Genomic DNA, 23699 nt, shown 5'->3' on the forward strand with positions numbered 1-23699 from the left:
GGGTGACATAGAACATCGTGAAGGAGATTGTACCGTAAGTTCGGTAGGAAAGGACTAGGTGATGGGTATTCCTGATGCGTCACAAGGTGGGTGACGGGTGCATCGGAAAGAGGATATCCATAGTCGAGAGGAAATCCGAACTGGAAAAGAGGAATACGCTTAAAGACGCAAGCACAAGAATAAAGATGGGTTCTGAGAAGCTTTTCTTAAAAAGCGGAAAATTTTAACGAGTTTTCCGGGAAGAGCAAACGCTTTCCCGCGAGGAATCTATGTCTGCATTGCATTTGTGCATGTGGTTACATCCAGGGACGCCTGGGAAGTGTTGTGAAAAGCATTGTTTTAAACTTATAAGGTTTTATTGAGTTTTTGGGCAGGTTCACACCAACTTTAAAATATGCCGGCCGTCCACTTAATAAGTGGGCAGCCACTTAGAAAATAAAGCAACAAAACCAGCCAGCGAATTCTCTCCCTATTTCGGATAGAACAGGAAAAAAAAAAACGTCTGCGATCTCTACGGGAGCAGCTATTCGTGCCGTGGTCAAGGAGCTATAAAAGCACCACATGCCCTCACTGAAAAGGAGTTGCCAGCGCCAGCAAGAGAAGACTCTGCCGCCAGAAGATGCGAGAGATCGCGAGACTACGAAGCACGAAAGTCGCTTTTCCCGCGCAAGAGCGATAGGTATCTATTATGGATTCGCTATACGAATTGTTGTTGCGTGTTTGCGTGTGTGTTTGCAGGTACTTCATCGCGAAGGAGAAGCAAGAAGGCTTCGGCCTACGCTTGGGAATTCCGGGAACGGAATTCGTAAATTGTTTGCGGAGTCTCAACTCCGAATACAAACGGAAAAAGGATTGAGAGCTCGTCTCTCGGATTTCCCTTACGGAAAAGAACGACCATCGAGTCAGAGAATTAGAACGGAGGGGTTTCCTCCGGTTCTTGTGCTTGTAAAAAGACTCTCCCTAATAAAGGATTCTCTTTAAAGGGGGGGGGGACCAGCCCATCTTCTGGTCCCCAGTACTGTGTCGATCTTCTCACTCTCTCTCTCTCTCTCTCTCTTTATTTCTCTCTATATCCTTTGGCTTCAGTATTAAGTGATAAATTCTATTTATCTGAGTATATTTTATATTGTTATGCGCTCCCGTTTGTGACAGACTCTTAGAGAAAGGTTTATCTATCTCAAAGAGGGGAAGCGTTTTGGATGCGGGGAACATGGGCACATCTCCGCAAAGTGCCCCAAAAAGGCACAGCAAGAACAGATTGCAGACAGGCTAGAGAGTTCTAGAGTAACAGAGGAATGTGGCAAAAAAGGCAGATAAAAACAAAACTTGTACCACATTGTGTGGGCCCCGAACCGAATCAGATGAAAGAAAGTACAAACTTTGCCGCACCTAGGGCAAAGTGAAAGCACAGGAAGCCCTCATTTTCTTTGATGGAGGAGTCAAGGCAAACTTCTTTTCACTTAAATTGGCGGCTCGATTTGGGATTACGCCTGACACGCCGAGGCCATAGGCGGAAATAGTTCTAGCGGCACCCGGACGGGATGATGCCATTACACCGATCATTGGCAAACTTCGTTTGCAATTTCAGGGGTGTTTAGGGCACAAGGACTTCTACGTAATGCCCTTGGGAGTTTGTGACGTCCTCCTCGAAATCCCTGGTACCATACGAACAATCCCGTTGTTGACTCTCGAGCTGAGAAAGCGACTTTGACAAATGAAGGGCACAGAGATTGTACTTGATAAAATTCAGCTTCTTTCCTCGATTTTCTGGAGAGACTGAATGATGATTGAAGGTCGAATATGTTTTGACCTAGAAAAAGAATGCCACAATTTTCTCCACACTCATGCCGCTTGCTTTTCTGAGGGCCTGCCAGGCGAGTTACCACCCGCTTGTCCCGAGGATCATACCATTGATCTGATACCTGGAAGCACACTACCGAACCGGCCACCTTATCGTGTAGCTGAGCCCAGAACGAAGAAATTATGAACCAAGTGAAAGACCTCTTGGAAAAGGGTCTTGTCCAACCTAGTACTTCACCGTACTGCTCTTCAGTGTTGTTGATTTTGAAGAAAGACAGATCTTGGAGAATGTGCATCGATTATAGAGCTCTCAACAAAATCACCATAAAAAACAGATCTAGGATCGATGATATTCTTGACCAACTACAGGGATCCTCGTGTTTTAGCAGGATCGACTTGAACAGCGGATATCATCAGATACGAATCGCGCCGGGAGATGTCTACAAGACAGCTTTTAGGACGACTTTCGGGTTATTTGAGTTTTTGGTGATACCTTTTTGGCCTAACCAATGCTCCAGCGACATTTAGCCGGATGATGGACAGGATTTTTCGAGAGTAAAGACTATTTGTTGACACTTTCGTTGACGACATCATTGTTTTCTCCAAGGATGAGACAGAACATAGAGAACATCTGCTATAGGTCTTTCAAGCATTACGAGATCACATGTTGGTGATTAATGCGAAGAAAGGTGAAAAAAAAAATTCCTGCCCGAGATACACTTTTTGGGACACTATCTCAGCAAAGCAGGAGTGAAGATAGACCCGGCCAAGATAGAGACTATCCGTGATTGACCCGATTTGAACAATGTCCATGAAGTTGGAAGCTTCTTGGGCTTGTGTTCGTACTTCAAGCGGTTCATTAGAAAGTTTGCAGAGGTTGCTTCCTCTTTGCATATCTTGACACGGAAAGGAGTCCCTTTCTCGTAGGGACCCACAAAGGTGACTGCCTTTCAGACATTGAAAGAGAAATTGACTACAGGACCAGTTTTGACTTTGCCGGATTTGCAGAAGTCATTCGAAGTATATTGTGATGTTGTGGTCGTAGTCTGGGTGCCGTCTTAATGCAAGAAGGCCATGTCATTGCCTATGAGAGCCGATTGTTTTCAAGGCCATAATTGACAGCACACATTTATGAGAAAGAGCTTTTGGCGGTTATCCATGCTCTTACTCAGAGGCGACATACCTACTCGGAGCCGATTTTACGGTTTTCACAAATGGCTGGAGTTTACGCTACTTCTTGTCATAGAAGCAACTATCGGAAAAGCAGATGCGGTGGGTAAACATCTGGTCACACTTTTACTTCCGGATTGTCCACGTGCAGGGACATAAGAAATTGATAACAAATACTTCGTCCCGGAAGCCGTTGGTTCTGGCTATTTCTACGCTACATCATGGAAGCTTCGAGGATAAGGTCAGTCAGTACGCCACAAATACAGATTTTGCATATGTATTCAATTGAACACAGAATGGGGAGGTAGTGGCGGGATATTCCTTTCAGGATGGCTACTTGATGAAGAAAACGATGTTGTGCATTACACAGCCGTTGAAAGAAAAGGTTCTAACCGAATGCCACTGTCCACCTTTTACGGGTCACCGCGGCATTGTTTCCACCTTGAAAGGTATAGAGAGATACTTTGGTTTGGCCGAGACTCAAGAAGGACGTGGACGATTTTGTACATAGTTGCTTGGTATGCTAGAAGGTCGATTTTTTGACAGGCATAAAGCACAGGGATTGTTACAGCATTTACCCATGCCCACCCACCCCTGGAAAAGTATTGCAATGGATTTCATTTTTGATCTTCCGAAAACACAGCGTGGGCATGATTATTTATGGCCAAGATCTTCAGCTTACATGGCATGCCTAAGACGATTGTCTCCGGCAGAGACCCCAGATTCACTAGTTTGTTCTGGAAGGCTATGTGGGAGAACATTAGCACCCGGTTACAGTTCTCGTCATCGTTCCACCCGCAAACTAGCGGGCAATCAAAGATTGCTAATTCAGTGCTACTGGATTTGTTGAAGTCTTCTTATTTAAATCTGAAGACTTCATGGGAAAAGGGTTTTTACCTTTGGTGGAATATGCCTACAGAAACACGATTAACTCTTTGATGGGGAAGGTGCCATTGGAGATTATTGTATTTGCTACGAAGGTTTCACCCTTTCTTAGCACGAAAGATAAGATTTTTCTTTGAAGCCGACCAGTTCATGAGGGACTTGGACTTGGTCCGGAAAGCTTTGCAGAAATCTCAAAAAAAGGCAGCACATTGACATCGTCGCAATTTGAAATTGAAGGAGAACGATTGGGTGCTCTTACATCTTGAGAAGGCACGCCTGAGAAAGAAAAAAGGGAAAGGAACGGCTTTCTCGAAAGCTTAGCATGAGATACTATGGACCTTTTCAGATTTCTGAAAAGATAAATGATGTCTCCTTTAGACTGAAGCTACGCGACACTTGGAGACTTCACAATGTTTTCATGTGAGTCTCTCGAAGCCTTTTAAAGGCGATGTGCCTGATGATAGGGAGCCAGATGAGCAATCCAAATTGGAGGAAAACGAGTAGATACTCATTCCAGAACATATATTGACACATAAAGATAGAAAGATAAAAGGTAAAGCGATAAGACGGTTCTTGGTTAAATTCAAGACCTACTCCGCATTGGATGCGAAGTGAATGGAGGAGGAGGACCTGGCAAATACTCCTATCTTTACCTCGAAGCATTTGGATTAGCATAGTCTATTCTACATGGAACCCCGAACTCAGCTTGGGCGGAATCTGGTGTAGCGGGTATGCACAAGAGGGGAGTCGCTCCGCTCTGTTAATAGATTGCCTTGATTTTGATACTAAAGTCACTGATGTCTCTTTGAATTTTAGGGATACTATGAGCTGATAGTATTTTGCCATATGACTTTATGAACTCGAATTGTCGAACATGATACTGACTTGTTCTTGACTTGTTTAAGTGTAGGAACTGATAGACGAAATGACTGCAACATTTCGGTCTGAAAGATCTCGATAGACGTGATTGCAATACGGATTAGTCAATCGGGCATCTGTGAGGTCCCGACTGGATCTAGTGCGATTGCTAAATACATTGCCGATTAATAATGGTCTGAGATCTGAATGAATTTTGAATGTGATTTGTCATGTGATGTCTTGTGGTGTGACTGTCGATTGGTACATATGCTAGATGTGTGTTCCTAGTGCGTCGGTACTAACAGTCAGTGTCTGCTAAGACAGTTTAAGGCCTCTGTCTGTTTTGCAGGCGTAATCGAGGGCGATCACAATGCTTTCAAGAGGGGGGTATGCCCAGAAGAGCAGGCCGGGAAAAATGCGTAACAAATGCTGACGTGGCGACAGTGTACGGTCCTCCGTGATTTGCGGCAGACAATCCGTTGACAGGGCTGACATGGCTGGCTGTACGAATCCTACTTTTCACGCTGCAGACAATACGGCAGTTCGCTTTTGCGCTGGAAAAAATCCTACACAAGCTGAAAATTACAAGCTTTTGGGCTTAGCTTTATTTTTAAGCCTTTGTTTTAAAAGCTGACAGCTTTTGGGGCTCTGCTTTTAGCAACCCTTGTAACCTTTATTAAGAACCCAAGGGGGCTCCCTCTACAGAGCATCTGGACGCGGGAGTTGTACTTTTCTCGAAGATTAATATAAAAAGAAATACCGAAAGGGCTGCCAGTCTTTGGGGCCAATACCTCTTGGCACGGAACTCCGTCGGGCCGTGTCGAATCAATTGTGAACTGTTTTGAAGTGAATTTGTGCTGTGTCGCGGTAGAATCTTGACTTGGAGAGAGTCCAAGTTTGTTACAATTGCTACAGATGCTTGGTATTGCGATGACGACGACGACGACGACGGCTGATCTGCTATCGCCGATGATGGCGCTGGATGAAAACTGAAAACACTGATCTGATTTGAATCTGAAAGCGCTGATTTAATCTGAATCTGAAAACGCTGAACTGATCTAAGGTTGAATCAAAAAACGCTGGTCTGATCTGAAATGTTGAATCAGAAAATGCTGGAATGATCTGAAATGCTCACGATGCTGGGCTGAAAACGTCAGCAGATGGCTGTTGGGTATTGCTGAGAAGAGGTGCAATAGATATTACTTCTTCTGCCTTTTTTGCCTTCTCTAGCACCCACAGGGCTTCTTTTATAAACCGTTTAGCCATTTGCCCTACCTACTTTTAATCAATGATGTCAAAGTCACTTACTAATAAATCACTTAAGTGATTGTTCATATGCCTATATGCTGAAGTGACTTAACTATGCAAGTGAGGGTATGCAACTATGATCGGCCTCGGCATGCACGTCCTGCTAGAGGCTCACAAAGTGTCAGGTTAGATCCTAAACTATTCTACGACTGACACTAGACTGTAGCAGAAGCTTGTCCACGTGGCGCAAGTGCAATGCGCACGTGACATCCCCTTGTTAAACGTGAGGCAAAACTGCCGCACTTCTACCTTGGGATTATTTATGTACTTCAGATGTTGAATGATTCTGATGCTTGTGGATGCATAAACCGATGAAAACTCCTCAAAACTTGTGGATACTGGGATCTAGGTATTGTTGAGATGTAAGTACTACCACTCAAATAGTCCTGTCATGAAAACATTGCGTGTGAAGCTGAAAGGTAAGGGTGCTCGAAGGGTTGCTTGTTGACGGAAGTGGATACACGCTACATGCAAATGCGAATGCAGAAGAGGGTTCAGGATCCTTGCACCAGATGTCACGTACACAATTAACCCTATGTACGTGGACAAGCTACTTCATGACAAGGGTTCAGTCCAGTTCAGTAAGTCTAGCCTAGGAAGTGTTCTGGCACCATTGTGAGTCTGTTCAGAGACCGTGCATGTCCAGACACTTAGAGTAGATGCATATCCTCTGGTTGAACACAGCATGATCATCAGATTACAGTCAGATTCCATCAAGAGCATTTTACAGTGCAAAAAACCTATTTTCCCTATTTTAGTCATTTTTCACTTAATATTTTTAAGTGACTTTTGTTGGGAAATTGGGTAGGGCAATTTACCCAAGCCACTATATAAGCAAACTAACGCTAGCACTTTCTTGCAGAAGAAGCAGCAGGGACCTAGTGTCCAACAGAGCACCCTCTCAACAAGACCCCCCCTCGGCGGAACTCCTAGCGTTTTCAGCCAACAGACCAAAGAAGCCAGCGTTTTTGCAGTCGCTGAAATTGCGATTTTCAGCCTACTATAATTGCGTTTTTCAGCCTGCTGAATTTGTGATTTTCAGCCTACTGAAATTGCGTTTTCAGCCTCAGTATACCAGTGTTTTCAGCCCCTGAAACCAGCATTTTCAGCCGGCCGTCGTCGCCGTCGTCTCCGACTTAAAACCTCAGTGCATCGTAGCGTTAAGAACTTGCATCAGCATCTTGTATCAGATTGTGCAATCAATAGCATAGACTTCTCTCGCCATCGAGAGAGGAGCCAACAGACCAAAGAAACCAGCGTTTTTGCAGTCGCTGAAATTGCGATTTTCAGCCTACTATAATTGCGTTTTTCAGCCTGCTGAATTTGTGATTTTCAGCCTAATGAAATTGCGTTTTCAGCCTCAGTATACCAGTGTTTTCAGCCCCTAAAACCAGCATTTTCAGCCGGCCGTCGTCGCCGTCGTCTCCGACTTAGAACCTCAGTGCATCGTAGCGTTAAGAACTTGCATCAACATCTTGTATCAGATTGTGCAATCAATAGCATAGACTTCTCTCGCCATCGAGAGAGGGGCCCTTGGAGGAGGGTTTGACAACATTCTGGTGTCGTGTTCTTCTCTCTCTATCTCTCAGTCTCAGTACCTTCATTCACAGTGTTTACCACTTTGTTTGTGACATTTGCACTCTCTTACTAAAGGAATGGAAGGCGCTCCCTTCCGTAAGTAAAAGGAACCTTGAGCACAGTTCGGAGCACTCATCTTGAGCAAAGTTCAACATTCACATCCGCTACACCCTACATTCGTATCAAAGCTTTGGTAGTGTTCTGTATCACTCAAGGAAAGAACCACAATAATTTTTTTTGCTTGTTGCGGTCGCACGTAACCCAAGTCCTCTTGGGCGTGTCGATTCCTAATCGTGTTTTTGAAGATTGACAAGAAACAAGGGCTTGTCCAGCCTCCCCTTGAGCCTCTTTTCACTCATTAAGAGCAGACCGTATGGTCATTACCCGAAGTGGAATGGATACTTCGCATGGAGGTGATGAGCATGGCAGTGGTGAAGAAGAATTTTCCCCACCAGGAGGTTTTTCTGACCCTCCCGCTTCCCCATCTACGCCAAGGATTGCACCAAATCCTATGGAGGCTTTGGTCCAAGTCGATGATGGACATGATGTTACACCAAGAAGCGCAACGCGTTACCTTGGAGCGTGAGCACCAAGACAGACAGGCATCCTTGGATCACGAAGCGCGCTTGGCGGCCGAGGAACGAAAAGAAAGAAAAGCAGAAAGAAAGGCAGCTATTGAGCGTGAACAAGCGCGCTTGGCGGCCAAAGAAAGAAAGGAGGCGGCCGAAGAAAGACAAGAAACCTTAGAGTCAGAGCGTGAGGTACAGAGAGACCTACACATGCAAGAGTTGGTCCGACAGGTTCTCACCTCGAAACCCGAGCCGGCCAAAGATGTTGGTGGTTCATCAAGTGGCGCAAGCGGAGATTCGAACTCCAACAACCCCGTCACCGAGAAGTTGACTTTTAGTAAGTATGACGGTAAGATGGATGCTAGTGTTATTCATTCTTGGTTGCATCAATTAAATGCTTATTTTGCGACAACTAAGAAAACAGGCAATAGCAAGGTTTTGACGGCAGCTATGTACCTTGCCGGTGATGCCATTAATTGGTACCATGCATGGCAAGAGGCACAGTTGACCGTGCACCTAGAGAAAGCCGAGGAAGGCGCGCCCCTTTCTTTCAATTGGGCAGACTTCCAAGACAAGCTCAAGGCGCGGTTTATGCCTCCACAGTACCTAGCGCGGTTGAAAGAAGATTGGCGCAACCTCAAGCAGAATGGTATGCCAGTCATGTCTTTTTCTAACCGTGTTTTACAGCTCGGCACCCAATTACGCAAATCGGATGATGAGCGCAAAGAGGCTTTCCTTTTTGGGTTGGACGAATATATCAAGTTTGATGTAGAAGTCTTCGACCCCGCGGATCTCAACAAGGCGGTAGCAATTGCTCTCTCCCAAGAGATGAAGCACAACAAGGGCAAGCCAAAGGAGAACAAGTCGTCTCAAAGTACCTCCCACACTTCTCAGAACCCTCAGAATGGTAAGAACGATAAGAAAGGTAAGAAGGGTAACTCTTCTAGCCAATCTTCCTCTAATTCTTCGAAAAAGAACTCTAACAATGAATCTAAGGGTAAAGCTAAAGCACCTTCAAAACCTAAGCTCACCCCTGATGAAAAGCTGCAAAAAGAATTGTAGGAGGATACATAACGGCAGAAGAACAAGTCATTTATGCTAAGGAAGGTCGTTGTTATCAATGTCACATCAAGTGTCACATTAAAGCGGCTTGTCCTAAGACAGTGCCACCTAAAGAATCTAAGGCACCCATAGCAACCACAAGCACTTTAATGAACCAAGCTGAATCTTCTCATGTCTTTAACACACATTGATGAGTCTCTCATGAAGTGTTATGGTCATGTAAAGGCTCAGCGTTTTGTCATATTGTTTGATACAGGCAGTATGCATGATGTGATTAGTGCCTCTTGTAGAGAGAGCCCGCCTAGAGGTTAGTCCGACATCTCCTCTTGAGGTGTCAGACTTCGCTCCCGGTATGGACTCTCATCACGCAAGAGTGCCTTGATGTGTTGTTTTCAGTTTACCAAGTTGCTTTCCGTAGAAAATTTTTCATGTCTCCTCTCTCAGGATGTGATATGCTTTTGGGCATTAGATGGTTTCGTGAGCAATAACCCTCTCATTGATTGGGAGGACAACACTCTCACATTAAATGCCAAGAGTGACTCTCCCATGATCATTCGTGCTGAGGAGGGTCTGCATTCTTTGCCTCTCATTTCTCATGTGCAGGTAAAGCGTGAATTACGACGAGGAGCACAAGCGGCATTCATCTATGCCGCTCCAGTTACCCAGAGCATTCAGGCTCCAGACAAGTATTCAGCTTTGTTTACCAACTTTAAGCATCTCTTTTTACAGGATGATCTTCCACCCCGTCTCCCACCCGAGCGGCCGGAGGACCATCGCATCGAGCTTACGGAGGGGGCACAGCCGGTCAGTGAGGCTCCCTACCGTTTGAACAAGACATAGTTGGTGACTAGAGGATTCATACGTCCTAGTGTAAGTCCTTTTGCTGCTCCTATTTTGTTTGTCCGCAAGAAGGATGGTTTGTCTCGTTTGTGTGTTGATTATAGGGCATTGAACAAAATGATCAAGGTCGATCTCAAAAGTGGATACCATCAGGTAAGGGTATCCAAAGGCGACATCTTCAAGACCGCTTTTCGCACAGAGCGAGGGCAATGGGAGTATGTGGTTATGCCTTTTGAATTGACAGGTGCCGTGGGTACATTTAACCGTCTCCTGGTAGGCCGTTTTGGCGATATAGTTGGTGTATGTGTGTTCATCTTTCTCGATGATATTCTCATTTTTTCTGCATCGTGGGAACAACATGAAAAGGATGTAGAAAGGGTATTGACCCGTTTGGATGATTGTCAGATGTACATTGCAACTAAGAAATCTGAGTTTTTTCTCACTGAAGTTACTTATCTGGGTTATATCATTTCCACAGAAGGCGGTCAAGCTAGACCCCGCGAAGGTGGAAAAGGTACGTAATTGGGATTTGCCCAAGACTGCTTATGATGTGCGTTCTTTTCTTGGTTTATGTCAAGCATATAGTTCGCACTGATAATTTTGCACACATTGCCGCAACTATGACTCATGTTTTGAAAGGGGTAAAGACTCGCCGTCAACGTGTGAATTTACCTAAGGCAACCATTGAGGCTTTCGCAGCTCTCAAGGTTGCGGTGACAGAAGCGTCGTGTCTTATCCTTGCCTCTTGGGATGACCCCATTGAGGTATGGACAGATGCGAGCAATGTCGCCATAAGCGCTATGCTTCAACAACATGGTCGTCTAGTAGCTTTCCTTAGTCGGAAGCTCAATAGTGCAGAAAAGAACTATTCAGTTTATGATAAAGAACTTTTGTCTGTCATTCACTCTCTTAAGCATTGGAAGCATTTTCTTTATGGTAGAGAGTATACAGTTCGCACAGATCACCAAGCCCTCAAGTGGCTCCAGTCTATGCCTAGTGCACATTAAAGTGATTGCCAAGCACGGTGGTCACAATTTTTTGAGCAATTTGGAGGTTTGATTGAGTATGTGCCTGGAAAAGCTAACCCTGTTGTAAATGCGTTAAGTCGCAAAGGACAGATTTTGGCTCTTGAGTCACGATCCACAGTTTCTCTTCAGGGTGTGTCTTTCGACAGCATGAAGAACCAGTATGCAGATTCCGACTTTGGTAAGCAATGGTTGCAGGCTCTTGCTTCCCAAGGGCCAAGCAACTATCTCATTCGTGATGGGTTGTTATATTTTCGTCAACGTCTATGTGTGTTGCCCTCTCTCAGGCCAACCATATTGCATGATGCACATGACTCTCACGAGTGGGCACAAGGGAATGAACACCACTTTGGAAAAAATAGAAAGATTCTTTTATTAGCCTAAAATGCGAAAAAGATGAGTTTTGTTATGTCACACAGTGCACTATATGTCAAAAGGTAAAAGCTCCTTTGGGTAAGCAGCAAGGCCTCTTGCTTCCGCTACCTATTCTCCATATACCTTTTCAAGATATTTCCATGGATTTTGTGACTAACCTTCCACCTAGTTTGCATTCAAGGAACACTCAATGTTTGACAATTGTTGATCGTTTCAGAAAGTTTTGCATGTTAATTCCTTGTAAGGCCACAGTCACAGCACAAGATGTAGCACGGTTGTTCATCAAGCATTGGTATCCCCTCTGTGTTTGCCAAAATCGATTGTTTCAGATAGGGATGTTAAGTTCAAGTCCAATTTTTGTCACGCACTCTTTGAAAATTTTGGCACTAAGTTGAATTTTTCATCGGCTTTTTATTCCTAGTCATATGGTCAGATTGAGACTTACAATCGATTGGCTTTTGATGTTTTAAAGTCATATGTGCATGATCAGCAGTCTCATTGGGAGCTCTATATCCCATTGGTTCAGGCTATTTTGAATGACTCTTTTTCCTATGCCATTGGTCGAACTCCGTATGAGGCAGCTTTTGGCGATCCGTTCCAGTCACTTTTGACTCACTCGGTCAGTCAAATGTCTGATGCCAATGCTGAAAGTCAGTCGTTGGATGAGATTTTGAGAGTCTGAAGCTTCGGCTAACCAAGGCTGAGGAATCTTGCTCACAGCAGGCTGATAAGCATCGTCAGGATGTTTCGATCAAGGAAGGGGATTGGGTGTATTTAAGAATCACGAAGCAAAGTCTAAAGCAAGTTGGAAAGCAGTGTCCAAAGTTGTCTTTTTGAATGTATGGTCCATTTCCTGTCATCAAAAAGATAAATGACGTTCCAATGAAATTGCAATTGCGTAACTCATGGTTAATGCACAACGCTTTCCATGTTTCTTGGTTGAAAGTGTTTCAGGGAACACCTCCAAAGGACATTTCGGAAGAAGAAGAACAGGAGATCATCGATGAAGCTAAAGTCATGGAGCCGGAGCAAGTGTTGCTGCATCGGTTTCGCCATGGTTCAAAGAAGCAAGTGAGACAGTAAGTTCATGGATTGAGGAACCCACGAAGCAGTGTGGGTTGATGAAGAGTTTTTCAAAGATTATCCCGAATTGTTGGCAGCCTACAAGGAAGCCATGCAGATCAGTGGATGTCACGTGCACATCTAACCCTATGTGTACGTGGACAAGCTACTTCATGACAAGGGTTCAGTCCAGTTCAGTCAGTCTAGCCTAGGAAGTGTTCTGGCACCATTGTGAGTCTATTCGCAGACCGTGCATGTCCAGACACTTAGAGTAGATGCATATCCTTTGGTTGCACACGGCATGATCATCAGATTACAATCAGATTCCATCAGGAGTATTTTACTGTGCAGAAAACCTATTTTCCCTATTTTAGCCATTTTTCACTTAATATTTTTAAGTGACTTTTGTTGGGAAACTGGGTAGGGCAATTTACCCAAGCACTTTCTGGCAGAAGAGGCAACAGGGACCAAGTGTCCAACAGAGCACCTTCTCAGCAAGACCCCCTTCCCCCCCCGGGCGGAACTCCCAGCGTTTTCAGCCAACAGACCAAAGAAACCAGCAGTCGATGAATTGCGATTTTCAGCCCACTGAGATTGCGTTTTTCAGCCTACTGAAATTGCATTTTCAGCCTCAGTGTACCAGTGTTTTCAACCCCTGAAACCAGTGTTTTTAGCCAACCGTCGTCCTCGTTGTCGCCGTCGTCTCCGACTTAGAACCTCATTGCATCGTAGCGTCAAGAACTTGCATCAACATCTTGTATCAGATTGTGCAATCAATAGTATAGACTTCTCTCGCCATCGAGAGAGGGGCCCTTGGAGGAGGGTTTGACAACATTCTAGTGTCGTATTCTTCTCTCTCTATCTCTCAGTCTCAGCACCTTCAATGTTTACCACTTTGTTTGTGATCATTTGCACTCTCTCACTAAAGGAACCGAAGGCTCTCCCTTTCGTAAGTAAAAGGAACCTTGAGCACAGTTTGGAGCACTTATCTTGAGCAAAGTTCAACATTCACATCCGCTGCACCTTACACCAGCTCCTTCCTTATCTGCATAGGAGGCAAGTATATCTTGGTACTCGTGGTCTAGATTTTCGTGTATCCGATGTTGATCTTCATTCAAAGACATAGCGATGACGACCGGAGCACGCCCGATCCGCGATGAACTAAAGTCCGGGGTCGAGGCGCGAAGATTCTTTGAGGGAAAAAAAAACTGGGAGAGGTTCTTTGGGTTCTTGGTCCTGCTTGGGTTCTTTGTGGTCTTCCCTTCTGTTCGTGAAGTCGAAGCATGCATAGAGCTCTGATACCAATGTCAGGTGCAGCGGAAGTGTTTAAGGATTTAGCTTGAAGTATTCTGCACAAACACAAGGTTACTTTACTTCACTTGAAAAGAGAAACTGAATTAAACACAATGGAAGAGAGAGAGAGAGAGAGAGACGACACGGCATGTCGGGTCCCAACCACCCCCAAGGGACCCCTTCCCCTTGCTCTGTTGCCAAGGCAAGTATACTTGCTTTACTACTTGCACAATGCTGATACAATGATGCTAAGATGCTAATGTTGAGGTGTTGATCGATGCTTGATGTAGATGCTTGGTACTATTGAGAAACTGAAGGATACTACAATAGATGCTGAGAGATACGACTAAGAATACTTGGTACTTGAGAGGCTAAGTGTTGGGTAGTGCTTGGTATTGCAGGGTACTCTAGTGTAAGATGCAACAGAAGTGAATGTTGATAGTGCTCAGGATGAGTGCTCCGAACTTTGCTCAAGGGTTCCTTTTACTTATGGAAGGGAGAGCCTTCCGTTCTTCTTAGAGAGAGAGTGCAAGTGCAATGACAACAAACAAAGTGAATGCTAATGTGAATGAGAGTGCTGAGAATGAGAATGAGAGAGAGAGAGAGAGAGAGAGAGAGAGAGAGAGAGAGAGAGAGAGAGACGACACCAGATGGTTCTCAAACCCCCCTCCAAGGGCCCCCCTCTTTATGGCGAGAGAGGTCAATGCTTTAGATTGCACAAATCTAGTACAATGGACTTGCCGACGATGTCACCGTGACGACGACGACCCCAGGCTAGGGCTGAAATCTGAAAATGCTGATCTGATCTGAATCAGAAATGCTGATCTGATCTGAATTTGGAAACGCTGAACTGATCTGATATGATTTGAACTGAAATCTGAAAACGGGAACTGATCTGATCTGATATGGAAACGCAGATATGATCTGATCTGAAACGCTGACCTGGAATCTGAAAAACGTTGGGGCTGATCTGCAACTTGCAAACGCTGAGCTGGTGGCTGAAAAACGTTGATGTGCTTCTCCGCCGGTACTGCTGAGTCGAGGCCTTGCGAGTTTTGGAACTCCTACTACCTCTTCTGCTTGTACTGAGTACCCAATGGGTTTCTTTTATGGTTCTTTTAGCAATTTTCCCTACCTACTTTTCTAGCAAAAGTCACTTATTAATAAATAAGTGAAAAATTAAAAAGGTTCTATGCTTTGGAAGATGCTCATGCTGAAATGATTGTACTGTGCAAGAGAGGGTATGCAACTATGACCGGCCTAGACATGCACGTCCTGCTAGAGGCTCACAAGGTGCCAAGCTAGATCCTACGCTAAGACTGACGCTAGACTATGGCAGAAGTATGTCCACGTGGAGCAAGTGAAGTACGCAAGTGACATTTGGTGTTGTTGGTGCTTGGATGCTAAGGACACGGAGATCCTGATGATCCCTACGTTGAGCTAGGGAGGAGCCAAGCCAAAACGCAAGGGGTGTCAGATGCTGAGGTACAGCGACGACGAGGAGGAGGAGGAGGCTGTGGGATGATTTGCTATCGCCGAATGAATGAGAGACTGAGATATGGAGAGAAAAGAGAGACGACACGGGATGTCGGGTCCCAAGGCTAGAATGCTGAGAACTGAGAATCTGAGATGCTAACGGGTACTTGATGTTACTAATGTTGGGTATTGTTGAGGCTAAGGACTGGATATTGCGGTGGATGCTTGGTACTTGAGAGGCAAAGTGTTGGGTACTGTGGGTACTTGGTACTTGGTACTTGGTACTTAATATTGCGGGGTACTTTGGTGCTTGGTACTACGGGTACTTTGGGTACTGAAGGTACTTGGTGCTAATAATACGGAGGTCTTGATGATCCCTACGATGAGCTAGGCAAGAGCCATGCCAAAACGCAAGAGGTGCTAGATGTTGGGGTACTGCGATGACGGCGACGACGACGACGAGGGGTACTTAGACGACGATACTTGGTAGAGATGCTTGTACGGCGAGGCTATGGCTGAAAGCTGAAAATGCTAGGGATGCTTGCTGAAATCTGCGAATGCAAGGAGGCTATGGGCTATCGCCGGGAACGGCGGCGACTGCGAGGCTAAACGCTGAAATCTAAAAAACGCTACTAATGCTGAATTTTGAAAACGCTGCTGATGCTGAATTCTCAAAACGCTATTGGTGCTTGAATCTGAAAACGCTGGTGCTGCTGGATTCTAAAGACGCTACTGGTGCTGCTGAGAGGAAACGCTGGAATTGCTGCTTGTGTTGCGGGGTACTGCAGGAACTAGTCCCCCCTCTGCTTCCTCTACCCGTCTCTAGCCCAAAGGGCTTCTTTTATAGGTCTTTTAGCCATTTGCCCTACCTACTTTTAATAAATGTCATGTCAAAGTCAATTATTAATGAATGACTTAAGTGAATGTTCATATGCCTATATGCTTAAGTGACTCAACCGTGCAAATGAGGATATGCAACTGTAACCCGCTTGGGCATGCACGTCTTGCTAGAGGCTCACAAAGTGCCCCGTTAAATCCTAAGCTAGACTACGACTGATGCTAGACTGTAGCAGAAGCTTGTCCACCTGGCCCAAGTGCAGTGCGCACGTGACAGTCACAAAGTGATGACGTGGCATGCCCAACTCAAAAAGAAATGGCCGAATGGACAAGAGATAAAGAACTTATGGAGCACCAATCGAGGGGCATAAAACCTTAAAAGTCAAAAGATTATCTCTGAGAGAGATTTTCGTAAGATTTTCGTAAAACACACTGACTGTTGACGTGGCAGGGCTATACCGAATGCTGATGTGGTAGATTGTATAGAAATTTGGGTTTTTGCACTAGCAACGCCACGTGCAAGGCTACACAGATCTTTGCTTTTTACGCTATTGGAATTTGGCAGTTTTACGTGAGCTTTTTTGCAGCAGATACTTTTGGGGGTTTGTGCTTTTGGATTAAGTGCATTTGGGGCTCTGCTTTTGGGCATCCTTATACTATTTATAAGTGTCCCTAGAGTCACTCTAAGAGGATCTGGACGTAGAGTCTCGGAGAGAGTTGGACCCTCGGGAGTTGTCCTTTGCGAGTATAATGATAAAGAAATACAATAAGGGGGGCCACTCTTTGGGGCCGGTGCGTCTTGGCTCAAAACTCGGCCATGCCACATCGACTCTCCTCTCTCCCTATTTAAGTTTAATGATTTTGCACTTTTTTGTTTGTGTTGCTATTCATAGTGGATTCTCAAGTCTTGCCAAGCAATTGTAGGTTCCTAAGAATGGTCATAGGAATGGATAAACATCTAAGAAGGTGGTTTGGGTAAGCTTTGCCTAATTGTCCTAACTTTTGGGTTTCGTGTTGATGTATTGTATGAGTCGTGGGTCCTACAGGATGAACATACAAGGAGAATGTAAACAACATGCTGGTATAGCTTGCATGTTTAGATTCTCTTGATGTTCTGATAGTTTGAATTTTCTGGGGAAAGCCACAGACATGAGGCTTATGAGGGCAGATCAATAATTGTTAGATTGGGTAAAGACTAAAGTTCTATGGGTCAAAACCTAGAGTTTCCTTGACAAATACCATATGGCTATTCTTTTGTGAGCATTGGTACATTGCTAAAAAGGAGCTACCTCGTTTATCATACGACATACCATGACTTTCTTGATAGGAAGCAAGGCACACATTATCAACAATGCAAGAAAAGAGTTTCTGAATGCTCAGTCCATGCATTTTCAGCAATGATACACCTTATCAATGTGTCTGCATGCATCAAAGGAGCTTCTCTAAGCTTTGATCGTATGTTCCCTTCCTTGTGCACTCTTTCTCAAAATTCATCAAAACCTAAGAGGAGGCTAAAAGTGACAATTCATTAAAGTCTCCCTTCCTCTCTTAACATTTTTCTCTTTTCAATTTGAAGAAAAGAATCTCAAGATTCATTGCGAAGTTGGTTAGAAGTTTCCAAAGCAATTCCGCAAACTAACAATCCCTAACAAGAATAAACATTGCCCATCAAACAACTGACTTCTTAACCTATTCACAGCAATTTTGATCTACCAAGCTAATTTGGTTCATAAAAAAAGTACTTTCTAAGCAATTGCATTAGAATACCTTTAGAGAGCTCTTGTCGATCTCCAAAGCTTTTCTGCAATCAGCTTCCACACGATCCCAATCACTAGCATGGAAAAACAGTCGCTAAATACACAAACTACCATATTAGTCAAGAGAGTGAAAGGGGAAAAACTAAGGAAGGAATTTGTACTTTCTCCTTTTATGGCAAAGTGCCCTGTTAGTCCAGTAGGTAGCCACCTTGGGACACAGCGTAATTGCCTTCATCAAAGGAAATCAATACATTGATAAGTGAGCACAAAGCACATTAGACCTACTGTTGCTCTGAAGAATTACCCAGAGAAAGAACATGCACAGCATAAAGAATTGACCAGCTTAAAACAATGGATCGAAAGGTTTTATGGGGGGCCCTTCAAACCCAACAATAAAAAAAAGATTGACTGTACTGCAGCAGCAAATCTAAATGTCCCAAGGGGGAACTTCTTAGCCCAACAAAACAAGGAACTTTTTTGGCTCTAGCTCAGATCCCACCGTCAAAACCTAGAGTTGCAAACCGATCAACGGCTTCGAAGTCAAAACCAACCTGTTGAACCATGAACATCAAAAGACAATCTCGACCTTCACAATTGCAATTGAACGCACAGCAATAATTTATTTGTTAATGCAAACTTATTTGAACACACAGTATGTCCTACCCGAATGCACTCCTACTGGGAACTTGTCAGCAAAATGTGAAGCATCCAAAGGCATAGCATATTCCAGGAAGCAATTGATTGCACAATGCAGCTAAAGAAGCAATCCTGCCTACGTACTCAAGGTAAAGACTTGGATCCACAAGAGCCAAAGCCCAGCTCTTACCCAAGTCATACCCACACGTACAAAATGTTATCGAATAAGATGTACCTCAGTGTATGCCTCTATGGCCGCAAACAATCTGTCCTTCTTGAAATATAAGTTGCCTTTGTCTTTCAGAAGCTCTGCCTGCTTGTCAGCACTACCGAATCCTGTTGCCATCTTTATCTCAAGTTACCCTGCTCTACAAAGGCTTGGTTTGTTTGCATAATGTGCCCAAAGTCTAAGCAGGCAAGTACAAGAACTCCCTCAACAATGCAGATTTTATAAGATGAGAAAAGGATCGGGTTCTGAAATGATTTCTGTCCTGCTAGGGTTTCCCGACTATGCGACAACCATCAAGAAAATGAGCTTTCATTCAGAGGCTGATCCGTTCTTTCTTGCGTCTCTCAAATTTGAAGGAAGGAATCACATACGAAGAATCGGGTATTAGGAACCACAGTTAAATGCCGATGACGAGAAAGAGTTCGCAGATACGTAACACGGGCGTAAAATCAAGAAGCGGTCTACTCTTTTGCACACCAGATCACCCCGGTGACTATGTCTGCACAGAAAAGCCCCGCTACAAGGTCAAGATGGATAATGGGTTGTCGTCTGCGTCTCCTTGTGCTGGAATCTTTACCTTGATTATCTAAGAGCAATTTTAGAAACCTTGAAAGGAGAGGCACTCCACTTGGCTCATCTTCATTGGAGAGACAACTTGGAAAGGGGAGGGGCAGAAATAGATTGAGAAAACGTAAGGAAGAGCGGGTGGCCTGGGTAAACACTCCGAAAAGGTATGGAAGCTATTTTTTGAAACTAAATCGGGTGGGTAAGGAGTTGAAAAAGGTAGGGGCTTGAAATAGCCTCGTGAAGCAAGAATCGACTGCGCTACTTGTGTGCAGAGGGATCATCAATGGAATTCTAAAGAGCGGCTGGGGCTGATTCAACCTCTTCGGGCTCCACATCTGCATCTACATCAAGCCTACTGGGACCTTCACTGCTGTCAGAGCCCACGGCAGGGACATGATCTCATCATCAAGGACAGGGGGGTGAGCCGCATTCTCGTGGCCAACACTGTGTGGGAGGAAGCTTCTGGGAGTTGAAGTGAGCTCAGGGGTTGTGTGTGTATATGCCTGCGTATTTACGTGCGGATGTTGATGCAGTTGGGTGTCCGTGGCATTGGGGGAAGGGTGAGGGCTGTTGATTGAGGATAAGGAAGGGGTGTTCTTGAGTATGGAGAACATGGGATGTGAAGCTCTGTCGGCGGCTGACATTCGTAGCAGAGCGGCATGGGGGGATATCAGATGTGATGCTGAATTCTGCGGCGAGATGAGGCACTAAGAGAGAGGAGTGAGGTCTCTGACAGAGGGCAGCCCATCTTCCCATTGACTTACCCTATCATCGTCTCCATTCGCATTTCCGCTCCTGCTGGCCCCTCCGTCCTCTTCCTCCATCGCCCAGAAAGCCCCTCCTTTGTGTGTGTGTGTGTGTGTGTGTGTGTGTGTGTGTGTGTGGCGTGCACGCTCAGGTCCACGGCCCATAGGCACGCTCGCACGCGCTTTCTCCCTCTCTGAAAAGTGCTCAAGTCGCATACCTTGTCAATTGTGGCCTCGCTGTGTGTTCATATGAGCTCGAGGCTTGGACGCTGCAAAGACAAAATGAGATGAGTAACAAAAATCCTAAATGGAAACCATGTATTCAGGCCAGCAAGTATTTGAATGAGCGGGCGACATATGGAAGCATTTCATTTGTCTCCAAGGAGCAGCAGAACCTGGGGGGCTGCATCATCACCTTCTACAGCTTGGATTGGGGCAAACTAGTTTTTCCCCAAATAGATGCGCGAGATCAGCATGCAACAAAGAAATGGGTGAGCAGGTTCCAAGAGCTTCGTCAGGGCGACTGAGACTCAAGAGTTTTCAAGGTACTAGTTGTTCTGCATTCTAAAGTGGCTCCTTTCATTCCTATAGTCTCATGAGATAGAGCTCCCAAGCTAAGCTATCTCTGCTGATGCAACAGCCCAAGATTGGCAATACTTTTTTTGGCAATGATGCAACAACTTAGGCAAGTAGTGAGCTTCTTGCCCTGCTTATGTGATAGTGAATATCATGTGCAATAACAAGCCACAACAATCGTGGCCTATATTCATGTGCCTGATCCTTTGGATCAATGGAAAAGTACTAAATACCCATTTGATGGTCTTTTAATCCTAAGGATTTGTGACACTGATCCTCGTGCTGACATTAAACCGCCTTTGACTATCCTCCCAAGATTTCAAATTTTCCATGAGGAGCAGCAAACCGATTGTGTCTCCATATTCCTTGCTTCGATTACTCACCCGACTCTGTGCTTGCTTGCCCAAATTGTAAGAAAATCAGCATCAATGGATTATTCCTAGCTAGCATGTTTCTCAAGTTATTCTACATGCAAACCCACAGTTAGCTATCAACCTCTCTCCCTTTCCCAAAACTGGAACATTGACTCAAACATGTCCATGAGACATGAACTATTGATTTCTTGCAGCCTGGGTCGACATGCAAAGAAACTGGTGAGCAGGTTCATCTCGTAAGATGCACTGATTTCCGGATATGCGCCAAGAAACTCTGGGCTGTTTTCAATAGGTGACAAGCTTGGTACTGCCTGGGTCAACATGTATGCCAAATGTGGTGTGCGTGAGCAGGTTGGTCCCATGGAATGCACTGATTGCTCGGTATGCGCCACAAAGCTTTGGGTTGTTTTCAGCAGGTGACAAGCGAGAGAGTCTCTCCAAATGCAATCACCTATGCTTGCATCGAGACGGCATGTTTCATTAGGCAAGATGTTGATATGGGCAGGATGATATATTAAGTTAGGGGCTATTGAAGAGTGTTGTGCAATGCCATGGACGACTTGTATGCAAATGTGGTGTAGGTCAGCAGAAAGCACAAAATTTGGTTGATGAGGTTCATCTTTGGATGTAATTTCACAATGACTACAATATGATAACAATATGTTTGCGTAATGGTAGCTTGATAACTTGGTTCTGCAACCACCACTCCCTAAAGCACCAACATAATAGGCGATAGAGTTGGGCGTTTGGCAATCATTAAGTGGAAGCTGCTAGGTATGCTTCAAGGTTGGGGTGGTGGTCGAGAGCAAGTTGAGGAGCACACCACAACTCGGACTATAGCATGCCCTTCAGCATCGCTTGGACAACAACTCCTAGAATTGCAGTGTGCATTGACAACTAATTATAGCTTTGAACCATTCACAATAGCTTGGTGGCAACTAGGACAACATTCAAATCTTGCGCAACAACTAGGAGGGGGAAGGGGCTGGAGCTTGCATAGCAAAACGAAGCATGCATAGCAGTTAGGAGGGAGAGGTGCCCCACTTAGTTTTTTAAGTAGCATATGGTTGGTAGGTCCATAGTCGAGGGGCAGTCGGTTTTCTGCAACTGTTACGGGTGGGTGGGGTGATGAGGGCGACAAATTGTGGAGTATCCCAAAAGCGAAGGAAAAATTCAATCGTAAGACCATCCCATTCAAGAGATTTCCAATGACCAAGATGTATGCCGTTCGGCTTCAGTAAAGCTGGCCTCAAGAGTAGCTAAATCATCCATTGTCAATATAGAATGTACATACGACAACAATAATTGCTTGGCTTGCAAAACCTCACGTGAGGTAGCCTCAGGAGTTGCAAAAACCATTTGAAAGTGATCTAGGCTGTTTCAGCAGATGCAAAGCGAGGGCTTCTCCCCAAAACTTCAAGAGAAGCTTCCTATCTTGAGTGTGGACTCTTGGAATGAACTGATTGCAGGATTTTTTCCACAGGGCAGGGCCGGAACTGATAGCATTGTTCGCCAGAGGCTATTGGAGAAAGATGTGCTTGCTAGTTCTTTGGTTGATATGTACGCAAAATGTGGTGTCGTCATGAAAGAACAAGAAGTTCTTTATGGGCTTCTTCTTTGAAATGTTGGCACTTGGATGTGTTGATTGCATTTGTACATGACGATGACAAGACCTGAAGAATTTTGTTTTGCCAACAGAGGGATACATGGACAATACACCACGACATGGCAAGGTGGAATTACACACATCAACATGGGTAACGAGTTCTTTCTTGTAAAATTGAGTATTTTTATAAATAAAAAGTCCCTCCAACACTAGAGGAGAAGCATAAGTCCCCCTTCAACACTGGAGAGGATAAAAGTGGCGGGGGAAGGGCACGTTCCCTACGGTTTTATTTTAAATGTGGAGAACGGTGCCAACTCCACACCATACATACGTATGGCTTTTTCTTTTTTTTTATGGGCACAAGCATTGCAATGCATGCAATTCACCTCTCCATCTCTTATAATAATGTGTTAATTTTCAACTCCATTCATCTTTTAATGCAAAATCTCATTTGCGATGCGAGGTCGTAGAGCTTCTGGTGACAGCTTCGAGAGAGGAGATATGCTAACGAGCCATCAACACAAACTATGCCATGAGGTAAGAGCCACATCATTATCACTTTTTGAATTTTTACCATGTGCACAGTAAAGCAATCATGGCAAACTAGTTGGCGATGTTTGCTAGAATTCTGTCCAAGTTTGCCGGTTGTATGGAGGCAAGCTTATCAAGATCTTTAATATTCAACTCATCTAAACCCATTGCCCCACCGCTTTGAGCTACACATTTACCAGTTGAAAATTCAATAATACCCCAGGAAAAGGAAAAACGTTGCCTAAAACCAAAGGAGAATAGTGACAATCGCACAAATATAGCTCAAATCCCTAATATTTCCGCATTGAAAAGCTATGTCTTTAATTATCGAGTTCCTCAGATAGTAGAGGTTGGCTTCGCTGATTTTTGTTTTGAACACTTGTAGATTGAAATTCACAAATAGCGCTTTCAGGCTTGTAGCTTGGTAAGCCACATTAAACACATGACTGTTTCTCAATTTCCAGATAATCCATAGAAATTCAGCCCTAGTTCGGTTCCAATAGCAGGACAGAATGCCTATAGAGTCTCCTAGTAGCAGT

The 23699-nt window shown here is 44.6% G+C and overlaps 1 protein-coding gene across 2 annotated transcripts in view; it reads right to left on the minus strand.

Moving 5' to 3' along the window:
* The window catches only part of CHIP (carboxyl terminus of HSC70-interacting protein), a 53901-nt gene extending 34539 nt beyond the window's left edge, over positions 1-19362 (minus strand). Inside the window, exons 1-3 of one of the 2 annotated variants that reach the window (XM_086501816.1) lie at positions 18767-19362; positions 18057-18124; positions 17906-17969 (exon numbers count right to left, since the gene is read on the minus strand). In XM_086501816.1, the coding sequence (XP_086357942.1) occupies positions 17906-17969; positions 18057-18124; positions 18767-18877 (243 nt within the window). In that variant the 5' untranslated portion in view covers positions 18878-19362. Of the gene's footprint in view, positions 1-17905; positions 17970-18056; positions 18125-18199; positions 18404-18766 lie in introns of those variants that run through there. The other variant, XM_086501817.1, reaches the window with a different exon arrangement.
* Positions 19363-23699: the final 4337 nt, after the last annotated feature.

This window comes from Adiantum capillus-veneris, chromosome 26 (assembly GCF_014529385.1).
Source record: "Adiantum capillus-veneris isolate H3 chromosome 26, ASM1452938v2, whole genome shotgun sequence".
Taxonomy (NCBI): Eukaryota; Viridiplantae; Streptophyta; class Polypodiopsida; order Polypodiales; family Pteridaceae; genus Adiantum; species Adiantum capillus-veneris.